Raw genomic sequence first — 24143 nt, 5'->3', positions numbered from 1 at the left:
GGGTGACAAAGCGAGACCCTGTCTCAAAAAATAAAAAAATTTATTTTATTATTATTATTTTCATTTTTTTTTGAGACTCTATCACTCACTCTATCACTCAGGCTGGAGTGCAGTGGCACCATCTCAGCTCACTACAACCTCTGTCTCCTGGGTTCAAGCAATTCTCATGCCTCAGCCTCCCAAGTAGCTGGTATTACAGTGTGTGCCACCACACCTGGCTGATTTTTGGATTTTTAGTAGAGATGGGGCTTCACCACGTTGGCCAGGCTGGTCTCAAACTCCTGACGTTAGGTAATCTTCCTGCCTCAGCTTCCCAGAGGGCTGGGATTACAGGTGTGAGCTACCATGCCTGGCCAAAAATATATATTTTAAATTGTACCAACTCATCTTGACTTTTTATATTTCAGTTTTAAACATTTGCATACAGTTAGGACTCTTACATAATAAGGAATTTAGATAACCTTTTTTCCATCAAAATTCAAATTACTTTAACCCAAAATTAGTTTCTTCCCATATTTAATTTCCTTTAGGTAGAAATGTTATTCTAGAAAGCATTTTTGTTTTTTCCTTACTCTTTTCTATTCTGTGTATTTGTGCACGTCAGGATTGACCTACTGGAAACTAGAGGAAAAGGATATGCACCACTCTTTGCCTGAAACTTTAGAGAAGACGTTCATATCAGTGTCTTCCACAGATGTGTCACCAAACCAGGTAATTTAAAAACACACTGTGGCTGGGCGCGGTGGCTCACGCCTGTAATCCCAGCACTTTGGGAGGCCGAGGCGGGCGGATCATGAAGTCAGGAGATCGAGACCATCCTGGCTAACACGGTGAAACCCCGTCTCTACTAAAAATACAAAAAATTAGCTGGGCGTGGTGGCGGGTGCCTGTAGTCCCAGCTACTCGGAGAGGCTGAGGCAGGAGAATGGCGTGAACCTGGGAGGCGGAGCTTGCAGTGAGCCGAGACTGCGCCACTGCACTCCAGCCTGGGTGACAGAGTGAGACTCCGTCTCAAAAAGAAAAAAGAAGAAAAAAAACCCAACACACACACTGTGGGCTGGGCATGGTGGCCTGTAATCCTGTAATCCCGGCACTTTGGGAGGCTGAGGCAGCGGATCATCTGAGGTCAGGAGTTCGAGACCAGCCTGGCTAACACGGTGAAACGCCGTTTCTACTAAAAATACAAAAAAATTAGCCAGACGTGGTGGCGTGTGCCTGTTAATCTCAGCTACTCGGGAGGCTGAGGCAGGAGAATCACTTGAACCTGGGAGGTGTAGGCTGCAGTGAACCGAGATCGTGCCATTGCACTCCAGCTTGGGCAACGAGAGTGAAACTCCATCTTGAAGAAAAAAAAAATTGTGTGTGTTTGTGTTTTACAATTGTTGCTAAGTACTCCAGTGTAAATTTTATTTTTCAACTTCTAAAATACTGGGAAAAGCATGGGCTTTACAATTATACTCACTCGTTTTCAAATTCAATCTGTCATTTTTTCCTTACGTAATCTTAGCAATGCTTCTTAAAAGTGGAATTAAAGGCTGGGTGCCATGGCTCAAGCCTGTAATCCCAGCACTTTGGTAGGCCAAGGCGGGCGGATCACCTGAGGTTGGGAGTTCAAGACCAGCCTGGCCAACATGGTGAAACCCCATCTCTACTAAAAATACAAAAATTAACTGGGTGTGGTGGCATGCACTTGTAATCCCAGCTGCTCAAGTGGCTGAGGCAGGAGAATCACTTGAACCCAGGAGGTGGAGATTGCAGTGAGCCAAGATGGTGCCACTGCACTCCAGCCTGGGTGGCAGAGTGAGACTCCATCTCAGCAAAAACAACAACAGAAAAAAATAGAATTAAAAATTCCACTTTTAAAAAATTCTGGCTGGTTTGGGCTGGGCATGGTTGCTTACACCTGTAATCCTTGTACTTTGGGAGGCTGAGGTGAGAGGATCACTTGAGCCCAGGAGGTCACACCATTGCACTCTAGCCGGTGTGACAGAGTGAGACCCTGTCTCAAAAAGGGAAAAAAAAAATGCTGGTTAGTGTTTTGTGAAATTAAATGGATTGTGCCTACTGTTTCATATGTAGTAGGTCCTCAGCTATTAATTTCTTCCCCTTTTCCCAGAATTGGTGTTGATTTTTCATTTGTTGCACCTCCATTCGTTTTCATTTGTTACGCAATCCATTTCCACCATAGTTATGAGCAACTTAATTTGCTGTATTTTTTTTTTTTTTTTTTTGAGACAGTTTCACTCTGTCGCCAGGTTGGAGTGCAGTGGCGCGATCTCAGCTCACTGCAACCTCTGCCTTCCGGGTTCAAGTGATTATCCTGCCTCAGCCTCCCGAGTAGCTGGGACTACAGGCGCATGCCACCACGCTCAGCTAATTTTTGTATTTTTAGTAGAGACGGGGTTTCACCATGTTGGTCAGGATGGTCTCGATCTCTTGACCTCGTGATTTGCCTGCCTTGGCCTCCCAAGTGCTGGAATTACAGACATGCACCACTGCGCCCGGCCAATTTGCTGGATTTTCTTTGAGTAAGAACGGTACATTTAAAAAAAAAATTTTTTTTTTTTTTTTTTTTCTGAGACGGAGTCTCAGTCTGTCACTTAGGCTGGAGTGCAGTGGTTCCAGGTTCAAGTGATTCTCCTGCCTCAGCCTCCTGAGTAGCTGGGATTATGGGCATGTGCCACCATATCCGGCTAATTTTTGTATTTTTAGTAGAGAGGGAGTTTCGTGATGTTGGCCAGGCTGGTGATCCTCCCACCAGCCTCCCAAAGTGCTGGGAATACAGGCGTGAGCCACTGCACTGGACCATTTTCTTTTTTAAATTTAAGAGCAAAGAAATAAAACTATCCAGTAAATGTATGTCAATGTACCTATTTCACCTCTGTATTTTTTCTTTCTTTTTTTTTTTTTTTCTTTGAGACGGAGTCTCACTCTGTTACCCAGGCTGGAGTGCAATGGTGTGATCTCGGCTCACTGCAATCTCCGCCTCCTGGGTTCAAGTGATTCTCCCGCCTCAACCTTCCAAGTAGCTGGGATTACAGGCACCTGCCATCATGCCCAGCTATGTTTTGTATTTGTGTAGAGACGGGGTTTCGCCATATTGGCCAGGCTGCTCTCGAACTCCTGACCTCAGGTGATCCGCCTGCCTTGGCCTCCCAAAGTGCTGGGATTACAGGCATGAGCTACTGCACCCGGCCTTCACTTCTGTATTTTGATCAGGTAGTGAAAGAGTACCTGGGGAAAGGAGAGATACTATTAAAGTAACCAAGAGACATAAAAATGAATGACATGTACAGACAGACAGACGGGGCAACGTACTTGTAAGCATCAGAGTCTCAGTGACGGAAACCAACATTCCATACTTCATGAAAGGAACGAAAAGACACAGGTCAACACAGAGAAATGAAGGATGAGGGAGTTAAGATTGTAGGGGGCAAGGCAGGCTTAGTAGGCTTTGCAGTTGCAGGGCTCACAGTGTTACTTGATCTTGAACATCAGTAAGTGAATGGATACTACATTTTGTTGACTCTATGGTATCGTCAACTTTAAGGTTTCCCATTTCATGTTCTACCAAGAAAAATTTATAAATTAGACTGATACAATGCTTTTTTTTTTTTTTTAACCACTTTAGAATTTATATTTTGTACTTATGGAAAGAGTCTTTAGACTTAAACATAGGTTTTATTATGTATCAGTAACTTTTTTTTTTTTTTTTAATAGAGATAGGATTTTTGCTGTGTTGCCTAGGCTGGTCTCAAACTCCTGGGCTCAAGTGATTCCCCTGCTTTGGTCTCCCAAAGTGCTGGGATTACAGCTGTGAGTCACTGTGCCTGGCCTATTATATAACTTTTTTTTGAGACGGAGTCTTGCTTTGTTGCCAGGCTGGAGTGCAGTGGTGTGATCTCGGCTCACTGCAACCTCCACCTCCTGGGTTCAAGCGATTCTCCTGCTTCAGCCTCCTGAGTAGCTGGGACTACAGGCATGCGCTACCATGCCCAGCTAATTTTTTTGTGTTTTTAGTAGAAACGAGGTTCCACCATGTTGGCCAGGATGGTCTCGATCTCCTGACCTTGTGACCCACCTGCCTCAGCCTCCCAAAGTGCTGAGATTATAGGTGTGAGCCACTGTGCCTGGCTTATTATATAACTCTTATGCATACTTTAAAAAGGAAAACATAAGTGAAATAAAAGTGGCTAAAATTCTTTCCTTCTCAGAGGGTTATACTCTTCTCTTCTCTTCTCTTCTCTTCTCTTCTCTTCTCTTCTCTTCTCTTCTCTTCTCTCTCTCTTTCTCTCTTTCTTTCTTTATGGTCTCACTCTGTTACCCAGGCTGGAGTATAGCAGCTTGATCATAGATAACTGCAGACTCAACCTCCTGGGCTCAGGCGATCCTCTTGCCTCAGCCTCCTGAGTAGCTGGGACTACAGTCATGTGCAACCACATCTGGCTCATTTTTTTTTTTTTTTTTTTTTTAGTAGAGGCAATGTCTCTCTATGTTACCCAGGCTGGTCTCTCGAACTCCTGGACTCAAGCAATCCTCCTGCCTCAGCCTCGCAAAGTGCTGGGATTACAAATGTGAACCACTATGCCTGGCCACTTCTCTCTCTTCACCTTGGTGTTAGTTTCTGTGTTTTCCCACATTATCTTCTTCTAGCCCACCAAGAGCATCAGCGATTCTGCATTTCTTTAAAAAGAATGGAAGAGGCCTTTCTGCTTTTTACCTGTCTTAGTAGCATGTAGGACTAGCCCGCTTTGGACTCTCATGTGTAGTATGTTGCTAAACGTGTCTGATTCACCGTTCTCTTAAATATTGGTCCTCAGGAGCTTCATTGTAGTGTGTAGGTTTGTCTTCCAAGCTGCTGATACCTATTTGGCCAATTTTGAGCTCATGAGCAGGGAATGACAGTCTATCACAACCACAACTTGGCCCAGAGCAATTATAAGATGCCATTAATTACAAGAGGCATCCCTACTTTAGAGATGTTAACATGACAAGAACATAAAAGTGGCGAAAAGTGGCACTTTTCTATTCCCATGAGCTTTGAATAGAATAACCCCAACTATTCCCCCAGGCCACCAGGCTGTGGCCATAGCTGGAGTAATGCTACTCTTCACAGGCTTCAGGTCTTGAAAAGCCTTCTTTAGGTTATTGGCATGTAAGAAATGAATTCTACAGCAGGATTATGGGAATTGTGGTACTATTTTTTTTGAGGCAGAGTCTCGCTCTGTTTCACAGGCTGGAATGCAGTGGTACGATCTCAGCTCACTGCATCCTCCGCCTCCTGGGTTCAAGCAATTCTCCTGCTTCAGCCTCCCAAGTAGCTGGGATTACAGGCACGCGCCACCATACCCAGCTAATTTTTGTGTTTTTAGTAGAGATGGGGTTTCACCAATATTGGCCAGGCTGGTGTCGAACTTCTGACCTCAAGTGATCACCTGCCTTGGCCTCCCAAAGTGTTGGGATTACAGGCGTGAGCCACCACAGTATATTTTAAAGGTTTAGATTTAACAAATTAATGCATTTAATGCACACACTCACAGGGTAGTTATAAGGTTTTAAAAATATATATTCATGGTGCTCTGCAGCCTATGTAGGGTCTAGAAATGGGACACAAATTTAAAGCTACATGATTAATGTGTTCTTTCAGTGTTTTCAGTATATCTATTGTTGAATCTGTAATCTCATTTGTGACAATGTTCACAGTTTAAATTTGAGGCCCGAAGTTAATTGGTTCTCCTCTCACACCCTATAATACATCCCACCTTGAAATAATTTAAGCCAAAAGTTTTAATGTTTAGAGCCTAGACCTCTCTGCAACATTTTTAGTGTAGTGAAGCCCTGATTTCAATTTTTCGAAATTGGGGTCCTATCTTCTGTTTTTTGAGACAGAGTCTTGCTCTGTCCCCCAGGCTAGAGTGAAGGAGTGTAGTGGCATGATCCTAGCTCACTGCAACCTCTGCCTCCCGGGTTCAAGTGATTGTCCCACTTCAGTCTCCTGCATTGCTGGGATTACAGGCCTGCGCCACCACTCCCAGCTAATTTTTGTAGTTTTAGTAGAGACGGGGTTTCACCATATTAGCCAGGCTGGTCTCGAACTCCCGACCTCAGGCAATCCGCCTGCCTCAGCCTCCCAAAGCGCTGGGATTACAGGCGTAAGCCACCGTGTCCAGCCTAGGGTCATATCTTCTTATTTTGCTAATGAATAAAGGGACGTATTTTCACTTGATCTTAGCCAAAAGGCCGAGAAGTGATGGGGGGGGGGACTTATTTTCATTGGGTCACTTTGTGACACCTAGTTTTGGTTGGCCAACTCTTTAAACAAACATGATTGTAACTACATAGATAAGGAACTCCACCTCTTGGTGCTTTTTACTTCAGCCATATGAAATTAACTTGGCCGAAAGTTTTCTCATCCTTCTATCATTCATTATGAAGTATTTTCTTTTCTTTTTTTTTTTTGTTTGAGACGGAGTTTCGCTCTTGTTGCGCAGGCTGGAGTGCAATGGCACGATCTCGGCTCGCCGCAACCTCCGCCTTCCAGGTTCAAGCGATTCTCCTGCCTCAGCCTCCCTTGTAGCTGGGATTACAGGCATGCGCCACCATGCCCGGCTAATTTTGTATTTTTAGTAGAGACGAGGTTTCTCCATGTTGTCTAGGCTGGTCTCAAACTCTCGACTTCAAGTGATCACTCACCTTGGCCTCTCGAAGTGCTGGGATTACAGGCATGAGCCACCACGCCCGGCCTATGAAATATTTTCTTACCTCAAAACTTGGTTATTGGCTAGGCGTGGTGGCTCATGCCTGTAATCCCAGCACTTTGGGAAGCTAAGGTGGGAGGACTGCTTGAGCTCAGGAGTTTGAGACTAGCCTGGGCAACATGGCAAGACCCTGTCTCTACAAAAAAATACAAAAATTAGCTGGGCGTAGTGGCGCAATCGTGTAGTCCCAGCAACTTGGGAAGTTGAGGCAGGAAGATCACCTTAGCCTGGGAGATTGAGGCTGCAGTGAACCATGATCACACCACTGCACTCCAGCCTGGGCAACAGGGTGAGACCTTGTCTCAAAGAAACCCATAAAACTTGGTTCTTATTTTGAGTGGGAGAACTACTAAGAATTTCATTATTTGGAAGTATTCATAGGCTGCTAAATAATTAATGTTCACATTATCCCCTTAGTGTCCTAAATTGTTAGGAGATCCAAACATCTTTCCATTCTGAGGTAGACTCATCATACTAGGTAATGACTTCCAAGCTTGTATTACAAATCTGACAGTCTACATTTTCAATTTGCTTAAAGTCTTTCAGAAATCTTTTTATGGTGCTTATTTTGATATCATTAATTTGTTTCATTATTGATAACACCATTGAATTTTGTTTCATATCTTTAAGTCTAATACTAGTAATGAGATGAAGCTACCGTCACTGAAGGATATTTATTATAAAAAACAAAGGGAAAACAAGCAGTTACCTGAAAGGAATCTCACTTCTGCTTCCAACCCAAATCATCCACCAGAGGTAAAGTTGTCCACATTCTGCCGAGTGAACGTGAACAATGCTTCCTGACTCTAACTTTTACCTCAAGCTTCATTTTCCCTAGGAGATCTAAAGCCTAGTCACTTCAAAACAAGCAAAACAAAGCCGAGTTCTGAGGGTAAGACTTCCTTGTTGTCTGGTTTCTAGGTCCTGACTCTAGATCCAACGTTACACATGAAGCCAAAGCAGCAGATTTCAGGGATTCAACCTCACGGCCTTCCGAATGCCCTTGATGACAGAATATCCTTTTCCCCGGACTCTGTTCTAGAGCCTAGTATGTCTACTCCCTCTGACATAGACTCATTTTCACAAGCAAGTAATGTCACTTCTCAGTTACCTGGATTTCCAAAATATCCCTCACACACAAAAGCTTCTCCGCTGGACTCTTGGAAAAATCAGACATTCCAAAATGAAAGTAGGACCAGTTCCACGTTTCCGTCAGTATATACCATTACTAGTAATGATATCTCGGTCAACACTGTAGATGAAGAAAACACTGTCATGGTCGCTTCGGCCTCAGTCAGTCAGTCCCAGCTTCCAGGTACAGCCAACAGTGTCCCAGAATGCATTTCATTGACTTCCTTGGAAGATCCTGTGATATTGTCTAAGTATGTATTTCAGTGAATGGCTTGTAATGTTAATAGATTTTCAGTGATGTCTGATTGAAAATGATCTTTATTGAACTTCAGTATTGCATAAAGTCTTAGAGATTTAGCATTTTTAAGATGGAGCATATAAAAACTTTTTCACTTGATTGTCAACTTTTTGTGTATTAATCTATATATTTTGTAGTATGCAAAGGAAATATGCTATATTTTTCCCCATGAGAATCATTGTGTTCTTGTTTTCTCTTGTGGGACGGAGACTGAGGATAGCTTTCCTAATATATATTTTTTATTCTCACCGAATAAGGATTAGGCAGAACCTGAAGGAAAAGCATGCTCGACACATAGCAGATCTTCGAGCTTATTATGAATCAGAAATAAATAGTTTGAAACAGAAGCTGGAGGCAAAAGAAATCTCTGGAGTTGAAGATTGGAAGATAACCAATCAAATTCTTGTAGACAGGTAAAATTTATAATTTAGCTGTGAAGTTTTCTCCACCTTGGATGTATTATTTTCACAGAAGTATAATGTGAGAAAACACTTTGAAAATATATACTTTGGATTTGAAATTTTAACAGTCATGTTTGCCTAAGTATTTTTGAAGCTAAACCCCCCTCTTATAATACACTAATAACTGACATGGAGCCATTTGTTTCACATGGGCAAAATACTGAAACAGTTGAGCGAATTTTGTATATGCAGAGTAATGTCGTTGATGGGGAGAGCAGTACTATGGACTTCCTAATAAGTCTGTGGCTTATTCCTAATAAGTTCTGTGGCAGTTCTCCACCTTTTTAATAGGCCCATTAAAATACTGTAGTTCCCATTCCAAAAAAACCCACAAAGAAATGCAAGGGAGAATGGCCTTATATTCAGGATAGCTTCACACCTATTTTAGAATCACTTAGAAAATCTGACGCTTTCACTAGTATTAGTAGTAGAGTCCTTGCAACATACTTTACTATTAAATGGGACTTGGTCAGGCATGGTGGCTCACGTCTGTAACCCAGCACTTTGGGAGGCTGTGGCAGGCAGATCTCTTGAGCTCAGGAGTTCAAGACCAGCCTGGGCAACATAGTGGAACCCTGTCTCTACAAAAAATTAAAACATTAGGTGGTGTGTACCTGTGGTCCCACTTACTGGGGAGGCTGAGGTGAGAGGATTGCTTGAGCTCAGGAAGTCGAGGCTGCAGTGAACTGAGGTTGTGCCACTGCACTCCAGCCTGGGTGACAAAGCGACACCCTGTCTCTAAATAAATAAATAGCACTTAAATAGATTGAAAATCGATGCAGGTCTAGCTGATAGCAAGGCGTTCTCTAGGGAGAAAAGACAAAGCTCACTTCAAAGAGCCTAGGAGGGAACTAAAATCTTCCATCTGGTTAACAGTTTAACTTTCAAAGTTATGGGAAAACTAGCCTTTATATTGTAAGTAGTTTTGGTTGCTGTGGTAGTTAACATGGCTGTCTTATTGAATGTTTCTACAGCTTTCATTTTGCATTTGGTGGTGTGGGGGTACAATGGTAGGGAAAAGTAATTTGAAAAAGAGCCAAACCAAAAGAAAAGAGACAGGTTTAGGTTTTTTACGACACAAACAGTAGATAGCAGGTTATGGGAAGTTGGGTTTTTTGTTACTGTTTTTGTTTAGAAGGCAAAGATGAGGCTGAGTGTGGTGGCTCACACCTGTAATCCCAGCACTTTGGGAGGCCAAGGCAGGCAGATCACTAGAGGTTAGGAGTTCAAGACCAGCCTAGACAACATATTGAAACTCTGTCTCTACTAAATAAACAGAAAGTAGCTGGATGTGGTGGTGTGCACCTGTAGTCCCAGATACTCGGGAGGCTGAGGCAGGAGAATCGCTTGAACCCGAGAGGCGGAGGTTGCAGTGAGCCGAAATTGTGTCACTGCACTCCAGCCTGGGCGACAGAGTGAAACTCAGTTTCAAAAAAAAAAAAAAAAAAAAAAAAAGCAAAGATGACTGCAGTTACTTCCTGTAGGAAAACAAGTGTGAAAGAAGCCCACCAGTGAACTTTTGAAGATAAAAACAGTCCTAAAGAAGGTACCTAGAATAAATTATTGCCAGTTAAAACATTTTTATGACTAGAAGATGTTTGAGTGTGTAGGGCAATGAGCAAATATAGGTGGAGCAAATTGGAAGCCAGAGTTTTAAGTAAATGGCTGTGTTACAGCAGTTAATAATGGTGGCAGGCTTGGTTACTGGAGTAGATGTAATCACTGTGTAAAATGAATAGCAGTACATTATTTTCTCCTCTTCCCAAAAAAGATTTGATCTGGCTTATGGTTAAAAAAAAAAAAAGCTGTTACAGAGGACAGTAGAAACAAAATACATGGCAGTCATTTAGAACTGGAGAAATGATTCCCCCAAGATAAAAACCATTGTTATCAGCATATACACTGGTTTTTTCCAAACTTAAAATTGCAAATTGGAGAATCCCCCTGGTGTTACAAATGGAGCCATTAGCCAGCTGTGATATCAGATTACTATGTCACGGATTTGGAACTTGGGACCGTGATCCTCTGGCACATTAGAATCCATAGTATGGAAAAAAGCCAAATACAGTTAACACACACTTGACTATTTGAGTGATTTTTTTTCAACAATAGTCTTATCAGTATTTCATGTCTGTGCTGCATTAATGCACAGTGGTTAGGAGCATGAACTAGGAGTGCCCAGCTTATGCTCCCAGTGTGACTGCTTACAGCCTGTGTGACTTTCAGTGAGGAACTGAACTGTCTTTGTTTTCTCAACTATAAAATGGGATCAATGATAATCTTTTTTTCTTTCTTTTTTTTTTTTGAGATGGAGTCTCTGTCGCCTAGGCTGGAGTACAGTGGTGCTATCTCGGCTCACTGCAAGCTCCGCCTCCCAGGTTCATGCCATTCTCCTGCCTCAGACTCCCGAGTAGCTGGGACTACAGGCACCTGCCACGATGCCCGGCTAATTTTTTGTATTTTAGTAGAGATGGGGTTTCACCATGTTAGCCAGGATGGTTTAGCCAGGATGGTCTCGATCTCCCGACCTCGTGATCCACCCGCCTTGGCCTCTCAAAGTGCTGGGATTACAGGCGTGAGCCACTGCGCCTGGCTGGGACCAATGATAGTCTTAATGGACAGAATTGTGAGGATAAATGAAACGTGCTTAAAGACCTGGTGTATAGTCAGTGCTAAATAAATAAAGCTTTTATTATTCATACTATGTTAAACACTGAGTCAAGATGGTAACTGAATTCTTCTATGTATTTTGTTATTTTGAGGGTCTGTGATAATTAACTTTACAAAGGAAGTTAATTATAAGAATAGTTATATTCATGCTAAATTCGAAATAGTACAGAAGGACATAATATGAAAAGTAAATTGGATCGCCTGAGTCCAGGAGTTTGAGACCAGCCTGGGCAACAAAGTGAGATCCCATCTCTACAGAAAATCAAATCAGCTGTGTGTGGTGGTGCATACTCAGGAGGTTGAGGCAGGAGGGTTGCTTGAGCCCAGAAGGTTAAGGCTGCAGTGAACCATGATTGCACCACTGTACTTCAGCCTGGGTTATGGAGTGAGATCCTGTCTCCAAAAAAAAAAAGTAAATCTCCCTACCCCAACCTCTAGTCCCAAATCCCAAATCGAAATTTAATTTTTTGCATTTTTCCAGAAATCATAATGCATATATGTAGATACAGATTTTTTTGATAGCTAAGATCAAGCTATTTTATGCACGTCTTTTTTTTTATATCTTTTAAAAAAATTATTTTAGGCTTTTTTTTTTGGAGACAAGTTCTCACTCTGTCACTCAGGCTGGAATGCAGTGGCGTGATCTCAGCCCGCTGCAACCTCAGCCTCCCAGGTTCAAGCCACCCTCCCACCTCAGCCTCCTGAGTAGCTGGGACTACAGGCACGTGCCACCATGCCCAGCTAATTTTTGTATTTTTAGTAGAGATGGGGTTTCACCATGTTGGCCAGGCTGATCTCGAACTCCTGGCCTCAAGTGATCTGCCTGCCTCAGCCTCCCAAAGTGTTGGTATTACAGGTGTGAGCCACTGTGCCTGGCCAATTTTAGCCTTTTCTCTATGTACTATATTATTAGATTCATTGGGATATATTCTATTAAAATGGCATCCTGAGTCTTAGTTAACACTGGAGAATTTGTCTTACATATTAGAGAATTGATTAGATTTATATAATACTTTTAAGGATAATAATTTTATCTTCTAATTTAAACTAAATTTATGGTTTTTAGATGTGGCCAATTAGATAGTGCTTTGCATGAAGCTACCAGTTGCGTGAGAACACTTGAAAATAAGAATAACTTACTGGAAATTGAAGTGGTAAGTACTCTTTTTCTGGTGGGAGTTCTGGTGAGACAAATGAATTATTTCATGATAACATCAGTTATGTTTCTTGTCTTTTTAAGGAAAGCTTATGATGTTTATATTTTTAGTGCTGTTGGCTTCATATAATACTATAAACTTTACCCTTTTTTTTTTTTTTTTGAGACGGAATCTCGCTCTGTTGCCCAGGCTGGAGTGCAGTGGCGCGATTTCGGCTCACTGCAAGCTCTGCCTCCCAGGTTCACGCCATTCTTCTGCCTCAGCCTCCTGAGTAGCTGGGACTACAGGCGCCCTCCACCACGCCCAGCTAGTTTTTTGTATTTTTTAGTAGAGACGGGGTTTCACCGTGTTAGACAGGATGGTCTCGATCTCCTGACCTTGTGATCCTCCTGCCTCGGCCTCCCAAAGTGCTGGGATTACAGGCGTGAGCCACTGCACCCTTTCTTTTTTTTGAGATGGAGTCTTGCTCTGTCACCTAGGCTGTAGTGCAGTTGCGCGATCTCAGCTCACTGCAACCTTTGCCTCCCAGGTTCAAGTGATTCTTCTGCCTCAGGCTCCCTAGTAGCTGGGACTACAGGCACATGCCACCGTGCCTGGCTAATTTCTGTATTTTTAGTAGAGATGGGGTTTCACCATGTCGGTCAGGCTGGTCTCTAATGCCTGACCTCGTGATCCACCCGCCTCGGCCTCCCAGAGTGCCAGGATTACAGGTGTGAGCCACCGCACCTGGCCTAAACTTTACCCTTTTAAAACTTACCTTTTGGCCAGGTGTGGTGGCTCATGTCAGTAATCCTAGCACTTTGGGAGGCTGAGGTGGGAGGGTTGCTTGAGCCCAGGAGTTCGAGACCAGCCTGGGTAACATACAGAGACCTCTGTCTCTACAAATTAGCTGGGCGTGGTGGTGCACAGCTGTGGCCCCAGCTACTTGGGAGGCTGAGGCAGGAGGATGACTTGATCCCAGGAAGTTGAGGCTGCAAGGATCATGATTGCACCACAGCACTGTAGCCTGAGCAAGAGAGCATGACCCTGTCTCAAAAAAAATTTTTTTTAAAATTTTTTGCAATATAATTTGCATATCATAAAACTTACCCTTTTAAAGTGTACAATTCCACGAATTTTAGTATATTTAGAGTTGGGCAACCACCACCACAATCAATTTTAGGACATTTTCCTCAAAAAAAGAAAAAAAAAAACCAAAAAACCCCACACCCCTTAGCCGTCACCCCCCACATTCTGTCCTTCCACACCCTGGCAACCACTACTCGGTTTTCTTTCTCTGTGCATTTGCCTTTTCTGAACATTGATATAAATGAAATCCTAGACTGTGTGGCCTTTCGTGTCTGGCTTCCTCACTTAGTATATTTTCAAGGTTCATCCGTGTTGTAACATATCAGTATTCATTCCTTTTTATGGCTGAATATATTTCATTCTGTGAATAATACCCCATTTTTGTTTACATTCATCAGGTAATGTTTATATGCTTTCTGGCTATGTAAATTATATATATATATATATATATATTTTTTTTTTTTTTTTTTTTTTTTTTTTTTTGAGACAGAGTCTCGCTCTGTCGCCCAGGCTGGAGTGCAGTGGCGCAATCTCGGCTCACTGCAAGCTCCGCCTCCCGGGTTCACGCCATTCTCCTGCCTCAGCCTCTCTGAGTAGCTGGGACTACAGGTGTCCGCCACCACGCCCGGCTAATTTTTTGTATTTTTAGTGGAGACGGGGTTTCACCGTGGTCTCGATCTCCTGACCTCGTGATCCGCCCACCTCGGCCTCCCAAAGTGCTGGGATTACAAGCGTGAGCCACCACACCCGGCTTAAATTATATTGCTATGAATGTTTGTCTACAAGATTTTATGTGCCACATAAATTTTTAGTTTTCTTGGATATATAACTAAAAGTGCATAAACTTTTTATGCTAAAATTTCTTTTTTCCCCACGCATTACCAAGTTTTATTTTTTTACACGTAACTTCTTTTCTTTCTGAACAAAGACCTTTGTTATGTCATTCCCAATCTTTTGGTGTAAGGCAATCTTTTTAAAGGTCAAAAGTTTCTCAAAGTCTGTGTTTACAAGTTTTATTTTTAATATCTATTAGAAGATAAAATGCATTATAGCTATCATAGAGTAGTGTGTATATGTATGAGATACATATAACCTTATGCACAAAATTTTGGTGGAAACTGTCTATTTTGGTTTTTTGTTGAGATGGAGTCTCGCCCTTGTTGCCTTGTTGAGATAGAGTCTCGCTCTGTCACCCAGGCTGGAGTGCAATGGTGCGATATTGGCTCACTGCAACCTCCGTCTCCCTGGTTCAAGGGATTCTCCTGCCTCAGCCTCCTGAATAGCTGGGATTACAGGTGCCTACCACCAAGCCCGGCTAATTTTTGTATTTTTAGTAGAGACGGGATTTCACTATGTTGGCCAGGCTGGCCTCGAACTCCTGACCTCAGGTGATCTGCCCGCTTCAGCCTCCCAAAGTGCTGGGGTTACTGGCACCCAGCCTATTTTGTTTTATATGCTGTTTTTATCTTTGCCCTTTTTTTTTTTCAAGACAGGGTCTCACTCCGTTGCCCAGGCTAGAGTGCTGTGGAGCTGTCATGGCTTACTGCAGTCTCAACCTCTTGTGCTCAAGTGCTCCTCCCATCTCAGCCTCTTGAGTAGTTGAGACTATAGGCACGCACCACCACACCCAGCTGATTTTTAAAATTTTTTGTTGAGACACGCTATGTCGCCCAGGCTGGTCTTGAACTCCTGGGCTCTAGCAGTCCTCCCAAAGTGCTGGGATTTCCTCTGTGAGCCACAGTGCCTGGCCTGTTTGCTTTTTTAGTTCCTCTCCTCCTAAGCTTCATGACATTAGGGACTATTATCTTTTTTGTTAATCTTACATTTCTGGCACCCTAGTGCCTGTCACCTAGTGGGTATTCCAGAAATGATTGTTGGGTGAATATTAACATATCAGATGGGTTTTGAATTTCCTGTATTTTCTTTTTTTTTTTTTTTGAGACAGAGTCTCACTCTGTCACCAGGGCTGGAGTGCAGTGGCATGATCTCGGCTCGTTGCAACCTCCGCCTCCTGGGTTCAAGCGATTCTCCTGCCTCAGCCTCCTGAGTAGCTGGGATTACAGGCACCCGCCGTTAAGCCCAGCTAATTTTTTGTATTTTTAGTAGAGACGGGGTTTCACCATGTTGGCCAGGCAGCTCTTGAACTCCTGACCTCGTGATTCACCCACCTTGGCCTCCCAAAGTGCTGGGATTACAGGCGAGAGCTACTGTGCCCGGCCAACTGAATTTCCTGTATTTTCATAGTGAGAGGGTATGAAATGTTTTTCTCTTCCCTAAATGTTGATGTTGGGCAACAAAGTCCAGCTATACCTTCAAAATAATTTCCCTAATAGCAGTGGTTATTTTTTCCTTATTAAAGTGAACTGTAGGAGCTGTTAGGTGAGTCCTAGAATCACGTGCCACAGATGATAGTTTCCTGTATACCTTATGATAATGTCAGGGGCTGGTATTCCAGTAGAACTATTCTTCCTGGACTCTCCATCCCAGAATACAACAAAATAGATTTGTTTATTTCCATTTCTATGTTTTGTTCATTTTTTAATGCCCACAATTTATTAGCTATTATTAAGGCATCTTTTTGTTTTTTCATTTAAAATAAATTTTGGGCTGGGCTTGGTAGCTCATGCCTGTAATCTCAGCACTTTGGGAGGCCGAGGCCTGTGGATTACTTGAGGTCAGGAGTTTGAGACCAACTTGGCCAACATAGTGAAACCCTGTCTCTACTAAAAATACAAAAAATTAGCCAGGGGTGGTGGTGGGCCCCTGTAATCCCAGCGCTCGGGAGGCTGAGGCAGGAGAATTGCTTGAACCTGGGAGGCAGAGGTTGCAGTAGGCCAAGATGGCACCATTGTACTCCAGCTTGGGCAACAGAGCGAGACTCCATCACAAAAAAAAAATTATGTTTGTCTTTGTTTTGTAGAATGATTTGAGAGAACGCTTCAGTGCAGCCAGCAGTGCTTCCAAAATTTTGCAGGAACGAATTGAAGAAATGAGAACAAGCAGTAAAGAAAAAGACAATACCATCATTCGACTAAAATCTAGACTGCAAGATTTAGAAGAAGAATTTGAAAATGCTTACAAACTCTCGGATGATAAAGAAGCTCAACTAAAACAAGAGAACAAAATGTTTCAAGATGTAAGTAGCGAATAATAGTAACTTAATGACGTGATTGGCTAAAAGTAATTTAGGTATTATACTCTTACAGGTGATTATGACTTTCTAGGCTTACTTTATTATTTATTGATTTATTTTGAGACAGAGTCTCACTCTGACACCCAGGCTGGAGTGCAGTGGCAAGAGCTCAACTCACTGCAGCCTCCACCTCCCAGACTCAAGCGATCTTCTTGCCCCAGCCTCCCAAGTAGCTGGAATTACAGGAGCCCACCACTGCGCCCGGCTAATTTTTGTATTGTTAGTAAAGACAGGGTTTCCCCATGTTGGCCTGGCTGGTCTCGAACTCCTGACCTCAGGTGATCTGCCCGCCTCGGCCTCCCAAAGTCCTGGGATTACAGGCATCAGCCACCGTGTCCGGCCTTTATTTTAGTTTTACATAACTTTGCAGCAACTGTGAATATGTACCTTCCCGATGGAGTCAGTTGGGTCTTGCCTTGCAACAAGAATTCAGATACTTAGAACGATGGCATCACTCCCACATCTTTTCTGTTTCTAGCAGGTCAACTTAAAAAAAAAAAAAAAAAGAAAAGCCTGTGTCTGCATCAGGTCAACTTTCAAGCTATGTTAACATTTGTGTGTCTGGCAGGATAAAATGCTATGAACAGATTTAGAGCAGGTTTGATTAAATTTTTTCACTTTGGCATAATTTCACTTAAAATTTGGATTTGTATAACATTGAAACCAGATTAGGTTTCAGGTTGCTTATCTTTTTCTAAATTTTTCTTTCTTTTTGTTCTTAGAGACAGGGTCTCGCCATGTTGCTCAGGCTGGCCTCAGGCATTCTCCTGTCAGCCTTCTGAGTAGCGGGGTCTACACCTGTGTGCCACTGCATCTGGCTTCTAAATTTTTCTTAACATCGTTTTTCAGGATATTATGATAAATAAGTAATCTGAAAGTATTTAGGCTGTTGAAATTTTCTCCCTAATTGCTTTAGATTTGCATTTCATGAAAAACAGCAGTCTTCCCTACCTACCTTTTAGTATCCTACCCTAGAGGCTGTTACTTTCAGCTCTTTTAGCTATTTCTAATAGCATTTTCCTCCGTGTTTATAAATAATATTCTTATATTGCACTCTCATTTTTTTTCCATCTATTTCAGACATACTGACTTTCTTCTATGCAGGGTCACGGTGTGGCTTTCTTACACCATTTGCTGCAACACAGACACTTCTCCTGCTCCTTCCCATGTGGTTCATGTGTATGTGTGTATAGTGTGTGTGTGTGTGTGTGTGTGTGTGTGTATTTTTTTTTTTTTTTTTTTTTGAGAGACAATCCCTCTCTGTCGCCCAGGCTGGAGTGCAGTGGCATGATTTTGGCTCACTGCAACCTCTGCCTCCCAGGTTCAAGCAGTTCTCCTGCTTCAGCCTCCCGAGTAGCTGGGACTACAGGCACCCACCACCAGCTAATTTTTGTATTTTTAGTAGAGACGTGATTTCACCATGCTGGCCAGGCTGGTCTCGATTTCTTGACCTCTTGATCCACCCGCCTCGGCCTCCCAGAGTGCTGGGATTACAGGCCTGAAGCAGTATTTTTTCTTTTAGTAATTTGTAAAATAATGGTGTGATATATAATCAATGGTGTCTTAAAATGGAAATTATATATCATTTATTATATCTGTATAAATATTGTTCACAGTTAAGCTATGGTGGTATACTGTAATTACATATTACATTTCCTTTTCTCTCTTTTCTCTCTCTCTTTTTTTTTTTTTTTTTTGAGACAGGGTCTCACTCTGTTGCCCAGGCTGGAGTACAGTGGTGCGATCACAGCTTACTGAAGCCTCAACCTCCCCGGGCTCAGGTGATTCTTCCACCTTGGCTTCCAAAGTTGCTAGGACCACAGGCACATGCCACTATGCCCGGACAATTATTTAACTTTTTTTTTTTTTTTTTTTTGAGATGGAGTCTTGCTTGGTTGCCCAGGCTGGAGTGCAGTGGCATGATCTTGACTCACTGCAACCTCTGCCTCCCAGGTTCAAGTGATGCTCCTGCCTCAGCCTCCTGAGTAGCTGGGATTACAGGTGCACGCCACCACACTTGGCTAATTTTTGTATCATTGGTAGAGACAGGGTTTCACCATGTTGCCCAGGCTGGTCTCAAACTCCTGGGCTCAAGCATTCCTCCTGCCTCAGCCTCTGAAAGTGCGGGGATTACAGGGATTACAGGCATGTGCCACTGCACCCAGCCTTTTTCTCATTAAGCTTTTACCTGCTAGTTTTAGCTTCCATTGAGGAGTCTTGCCTGAAAGAAGCACGTACTGTGGTGTGTTTTTCTAATTCTGTATTCCTTCTGCATTTGACTGAAAGGAGCTTCCCTCTTTCCTTGACTTATTTATTATTTGTCTTTAGAGACAGTCCTTGCTCTATTGCCCAGCCTGGAGTAAGCAATCCTTCTGCCTTAGCCTCCTGAGTAGCTAGGATACTACTACTAAAGTGCATGTCCTTTACTTTGTTACATCAGTAAAGAAGATTGATGGATTCTTATTTTACTCAGTGAATTACAGTTCTTTACCATGATTATTTTGATACTCACAGTGTCCCAAGTTTGGCTAGTGAGAGACATGTCAGACTGGTCCCGTGTCCTTTTGACATGCTTTTGTCATTCGTTGACCATGTCCATATTTCCTGGCACAGCACTATGTTCCAGGCTCATCTTGTACTTTTCCAAGCCCCAGTCCTAGAATCAGTCTCATTTTTTCTGTTGAGTTCTAGTTCCTTTTCATGGAAAATGGTATTCAGACATGAAGATCTGGTACTAGGCCAAGTGTGATGGCTCATGCATGTGATTCCAGCACTTTGGGCGGTTGAGGTGGGCAGATCACCTGAGGTCAGGAGTTCGAGACCAGCCTGGCCAACATGGTAAAACCCTCGCCTCTACTAAAAATAAAAAACATTAGTTAGGCGTGGTGATGAATGCCTGTAGTCCCAGCTACTCGGGGTGCTGAGGCAGGAGAATCACTTGAAGTGGTACTGAGTATGTTCATTGCTACTGGGATGTCATTGTTTCTTGTTCTTTTTTTTTTTGGAGTCAAAGTTTCACTCTTGTTGCCCAGGCTAGAGTGCAATGGCGCAATCTCGGCTCACCACAGCCTCCGCCTCTCAGGTTCAAGTAATTCTCCTGCCTCAGCCTCTTGAGTAGCTGGGATTTCAGGCATGTGCCACCATGCCCAGCTAATTTTGTATTTTTCGTAGAGATGGGGTTTCTCCACGTTGGTCAGGCTGGTCTCGAACTCCTGACCTCAAGTGATCCGCCTGCCTCAGCCTCCCAAAGTGCTGAGATTACAGGCATGAGCCACTGCGCCTGGGCTGGGATGTCATTGTTTCTAATTATTCACAAACCCACCACAATTATGTTTGAGCAGCAATGAAGCAGCAAAGGATAGCTAGAATGTGTTGTTTTTAGCTGAAATTGTATTAATGTAGCCAGTGATACACTGACTTTGCATTTATCATATATAACATTTCAAGCATACAGAAAAGTATAGAGAGTAATATAACGAATACCGTTCTAGCCTTCTCTAGATAGAGTGAAACACTGTCTTCTATTCCTCTCTTCCCCACCCTAGAGGTACCCACTTTGTTAAATGTGCTCTGTTATCCTCAATGCAGTTCTTTTTGCTTTTACTACATATGCCTGTGTTTGTAAACAATATTTAGTAATGTTTTATGTGTTCTTAAGCAATGTATGAATTGTACTGCATTGCATATATCCTGCCGCAACCTGGTTTTTCCCTTTCAACATTGTGTCTGAGATTTGCCATGTTGACACATTCAGCTTTTATTGATTCATTTTAATTTAAACATTTACATTTGAAATATCTTAGGTACATAAAAAGATAGAGAATAATATAACGTATGTATGAATCCACCACCTATCTTAAGAAATAAAATACTCTGGCCAGGCGCGGTGGCTTGCACCTGTAATCCCAGTACTTTGGGAAGCCGAGGCAGGCGGATCACAGAGTCAGGAGATTGAGACCATCCTGGCTAGCACGGTGAAACCCCGTCTCTACTAAAAATACAAAAAATTAGCTGGGCGTGGTGGCGGGCGCCTGTAGTCCCAGCTACTTGGGAGGCTGAGGCAGGAGAATGGCGTGAACCCAGGAGGTGGAGCTTGCAGTGAGCCGAGGTAGCGCCACTGCACTCCAGCCTGGGCAACAGAGCGAGACTCCATCTCAAAAAAAAAAAAAGAAAATACTACAAAATGCAGTTGACATCCCCTGTGCACCCTTTTCTGATCACTTCTGTCCTCCTGGGAATAACTGATCTAAATTGTGTGAATATCATTCCCTTGTCTTTGTATGGTCACATGTGTATATATGTATCCTTAGTGTTACTTCTTTGGCATATCTTGAAACTTTTATAAATACTATCAATACTTTTTTTTGTTTTTGTTTTTGTTTTTTTTGTTTGTTTGTTTTTTTGAGACGGAGTCTTGCTCCGTTGCCCAGGCTGGAGTGCAGTGGCACCATCTCGGCTCACAGCAAGCTCCGCCTCCTGGGTTTGTGCCATTCTCCTGCCTCAGCCTCCCTAGTAGCTGGGACTACAGGTGCCCTCCACCACACCCAGCTAATTTTTTTTGTATTTTTAGTAGAGACGGGGTTTCACTGTGTTAGCCAGGATGGTCTCAATCTCCTGATCTTGTGATCTGCCCGCCTCGGCTTCCCAAAGTGCTGGGATTACAGGGGTGAGCCACCGTGCCCGGCCTTCATACTGTCTTTAGTGTTATGCAACTTTTTTCACTTGTGAGATTTACCTAACTGGATACATGTAGTAGTAGCACAACTTCATTTGTGTTCATTCCTGTGTCGTCCATCATGTGGCTCTTCCACAGTGTATTTATCCACTTTCCTTTTGCCAGTTTGTCATTGCTGTTAGGGGCAATGCTACCATGAACATTTCTTCTATGTGGCTCCTTATGCCAATGTGTGCAAGCGCCTCTAGAGTATTGTTCTAGCTGCCATAGCTCCAAAACTCATAACCTCAAATTTTGACATATTCTGCTCATGGACTCTGTTGTTCAGGAGCTTGTACTGGGCCCAGCAGGGACAGCTTGTCTGTTCTGCAGTGTCTAGGACCTCAGCTAGAAACTTAAGGACTGGGAGCTGGAATCTTCTGAAGGGCATGTTCCATCATGAATGGTGGCTGTCAACTAAGACCACAGTTCCTCTCTATGTGGTTAGGTTGGGTTTCTTTGCAACATGATGGCTTAGTACTAAAGACAAGAGTCCTGAAAGAGCATCCCAACAGCTACATTGCCTTTTATGACCTTGCCTTGGAAACTGTACAGCATCACTTGTACCACATTCTATTTTTTTGAGACAGGGTCTTGCTCTGTCATTCAAGCTGGAGTATAGTGGCATGATTATAGCTTTCTGGAGCCTTGAAGTTCTGAGCTCAAATGATCTTCCTGCCTCAGCCCTCTGAGTAGCTAGGACTACGGGTGTATGCCACCACACCTGGCTAATTATTTATTTTTATGTTTACTATTTTTTTTATTTTTTTGAGAAGGAATTTTGCTTTTGTTGCCCAGGCAGGAGTGCAGTGGCGCTATCTCGGCTCACTGCAACCTCTGCCTCTCAGGTTCAAGAGATTCCCCTGCCTCAGCCTCCCACGTAGCTGGGAGTACAGGTGCGCACCACTATGTCTAGCTAATTTTTTGTATTTTAGTAGAGACAGGTTTTCACAGTTTTGGCCAGGATGGTCTCGATCTCCTGACCTCAGGTGATCCGCCCACCTCAGCCTCCCAAAGTGCTGGGATTACAGGCGTGAGCCATCGTGCCTGGCCTCTATTCTATTTTTTAAATAATCCCGAAGTCCTGCATAGGTTCAAGGAGAGGGAAAATGGATACTATCTCTTAATGGAACACAGCAAGGTTCTGCAGGAGCTTATGGGACTGGAAATACTGTTGTGGCTGTTACTGGGAAATATAGCCTGTTATAATTGTCTCTTTCTCTGAATGCAGTGGCTGGGACATAGAATATTAGCTTTGTTATCTTTTTTAGATATTGCTAAATTGCTCTCTGAAATGGTTGTACCAGTTTATTTTCCTGCCAGTAGTGTATGATAATTCTTATTTTTCTAGATTATTTCCAGTGCTTGGTATTGTCAAGCCTTTTAATTTTTCAAGTGTGATTAAGAGGAAATGGTTATACATATTGCATCCATCTTCTTTTGGTATTTTTATGGGATACAAGTTTTGGGTGTTTTTTGTTTGTTTGTTTGTTTTGAGATGGAGTCTTGCTCTTGTTGTCCAGGCTGGAGTGCAATGGTGCAATCTTGGTTCACTGCAACCTCTGCCTCCCGGCTTCAAGCAATCTCCTGCCTCAACCTCCTGAACAGCTGGGATTACAGGCGCCCACCACCACGCCTCGCTAATTCTTTTTGTATTTTTAGTAGAGACAGAGTTTCACCATGTTGGCCAGGCTGGTCTTGAACTCCTGACCTCAGGTGATTCACCCGCCTCAGTCTACCAAAGTGTTGAGATTACAGGTGCGAGCCACAGCGCCCAGCCCAGAATTACTTCTTATGTAATATATGGTATGAGTAGGAATTGAACTTGATCCTCCCTGCCCCCAATGATTAACCAGTTGTCCCAGAGTCATTTTTTAATAGATTTTCCTTCCCTTACTGACTTCTGTTGTACATTGTATTTCCTGCTCGTGTAAATCTGCTTTGAGGCTCTGAGCTGTCCCATTGGTCTGTCTCTGAATTGGAACCACATCATATAAATTATTAGTATTTTATAACAAGTGTTGATTTTTGGTGTCATTTCTTTATCTCATTTTTTTGCTCTTGTAAAAATTATTTTGCCTATTCTTGGCTTTGTTTTGTTTCATACAAATATTACCGTCAGCATGTCACTCTGCTTTTGATTGGAATTGCACTGAATTTACAGATTTATTTGGAGACAGCTAAGACTTGAAATATTGATTCTTCCCATACATGAACATGGTTTAAATCTCAAATATTTTTCTTTTTTAAAAATTAAGGCCTTTTCTGGGCGCGGTGGCTCACGCTTGTAATCCCAGCACTTTGGGAGGCCGAGGCGGGTGGATCACGAGGTCAGGAGTTCGAGACCACGGTGAAACCCCGTCTCTACTAAAAAATAGAAAAAATTAGCCGGGCGTGGTGGCGGGCGCCTGTAGTCCCAGCTACTCGGAGAGGCTGAGGCAGGAGAATGGCGTGAACCCGGGAGGCGGAGCTTGCAGTGAGCCGAGATTGTGCCACTGCACTCCAGCCTGGGCGACAGAGCGAGACTCCATCTCAAAAAAAAAAAAAAAAAAAAAAAAAAATTAAGGCCTTTTACATCCTTTGTTCATTTTTTCTCGAGGTATATCATATTCTAGTATTTATGTATTTCTAAATAATGTCCTGATATTGTTCGTTCTTTCTTTTTTTTTTGAAATGGGGTTTCACTCTTATTG

The 24143-nt window shown here is 42.9% G+C and overlaps 1 protein-coding gene across 19 annotated transcripts in view; it reads left to right on the top strand.

The window, feature by feature from the left end:
• MPHOSPH9 (M-phase phosphoprotein 9) overlaps positions 1-24143 on the top strand; it is a 99085-nt gene that overhangs the window by 37701 nt on the left and 37241 nt on the right. For 15 of the 19 annotated variants that reach the window (XM_063614650.1, XM_055237962.2, XM_055237963.2 and 12 more), the window contains 6 exons: positions 605-711; positions 7389-7514; positions 7680-8140; positions 8445-8600; positions 12385-12472; positions 16464-16679. In XM_063614650.1, coding sequence (XP_063470720.1) covers positions 605-711; positions 7389-7514; positions 7680-8140; positions 8445-8600; positions 12385-12472; positions 16464-16679 — 1154 coding nt within the window. The remainder of the gene's footprint in view (positions 1-604; positions 712-7388; positions 7515-7679; positions 8141-8444; positions 8601-12384; positions 12473-16463; positions 16680-24143) is intronic. The other 4 variants (XM_063614644.1, XM_055237966.2, XM_063614646.1 and 1 more) reach the window with 1 other exon arrangement.

The sequence above is a fragment of the Symphalangus syndactylus genome, chromosome 13 (genome assembly GCF_028878055.3).
Source record: "Symphalangus syndactylus isolate Jambi chromosome 13, NHGRI_mSymSyn1-v2.1_pri, whole genome shotgun sequence".
Classification (NCBI taxonomy): Eukaryota; Metazoa; Chordata; class Mammalia; order Primates; family Hylobatidae; genus Symphalangus; species Symphalangus syndactylus.
Note: the sequence above shows the minus strand (reverse complement) of the source record. Positions and strands in the feature narration are given on the sequence as shown.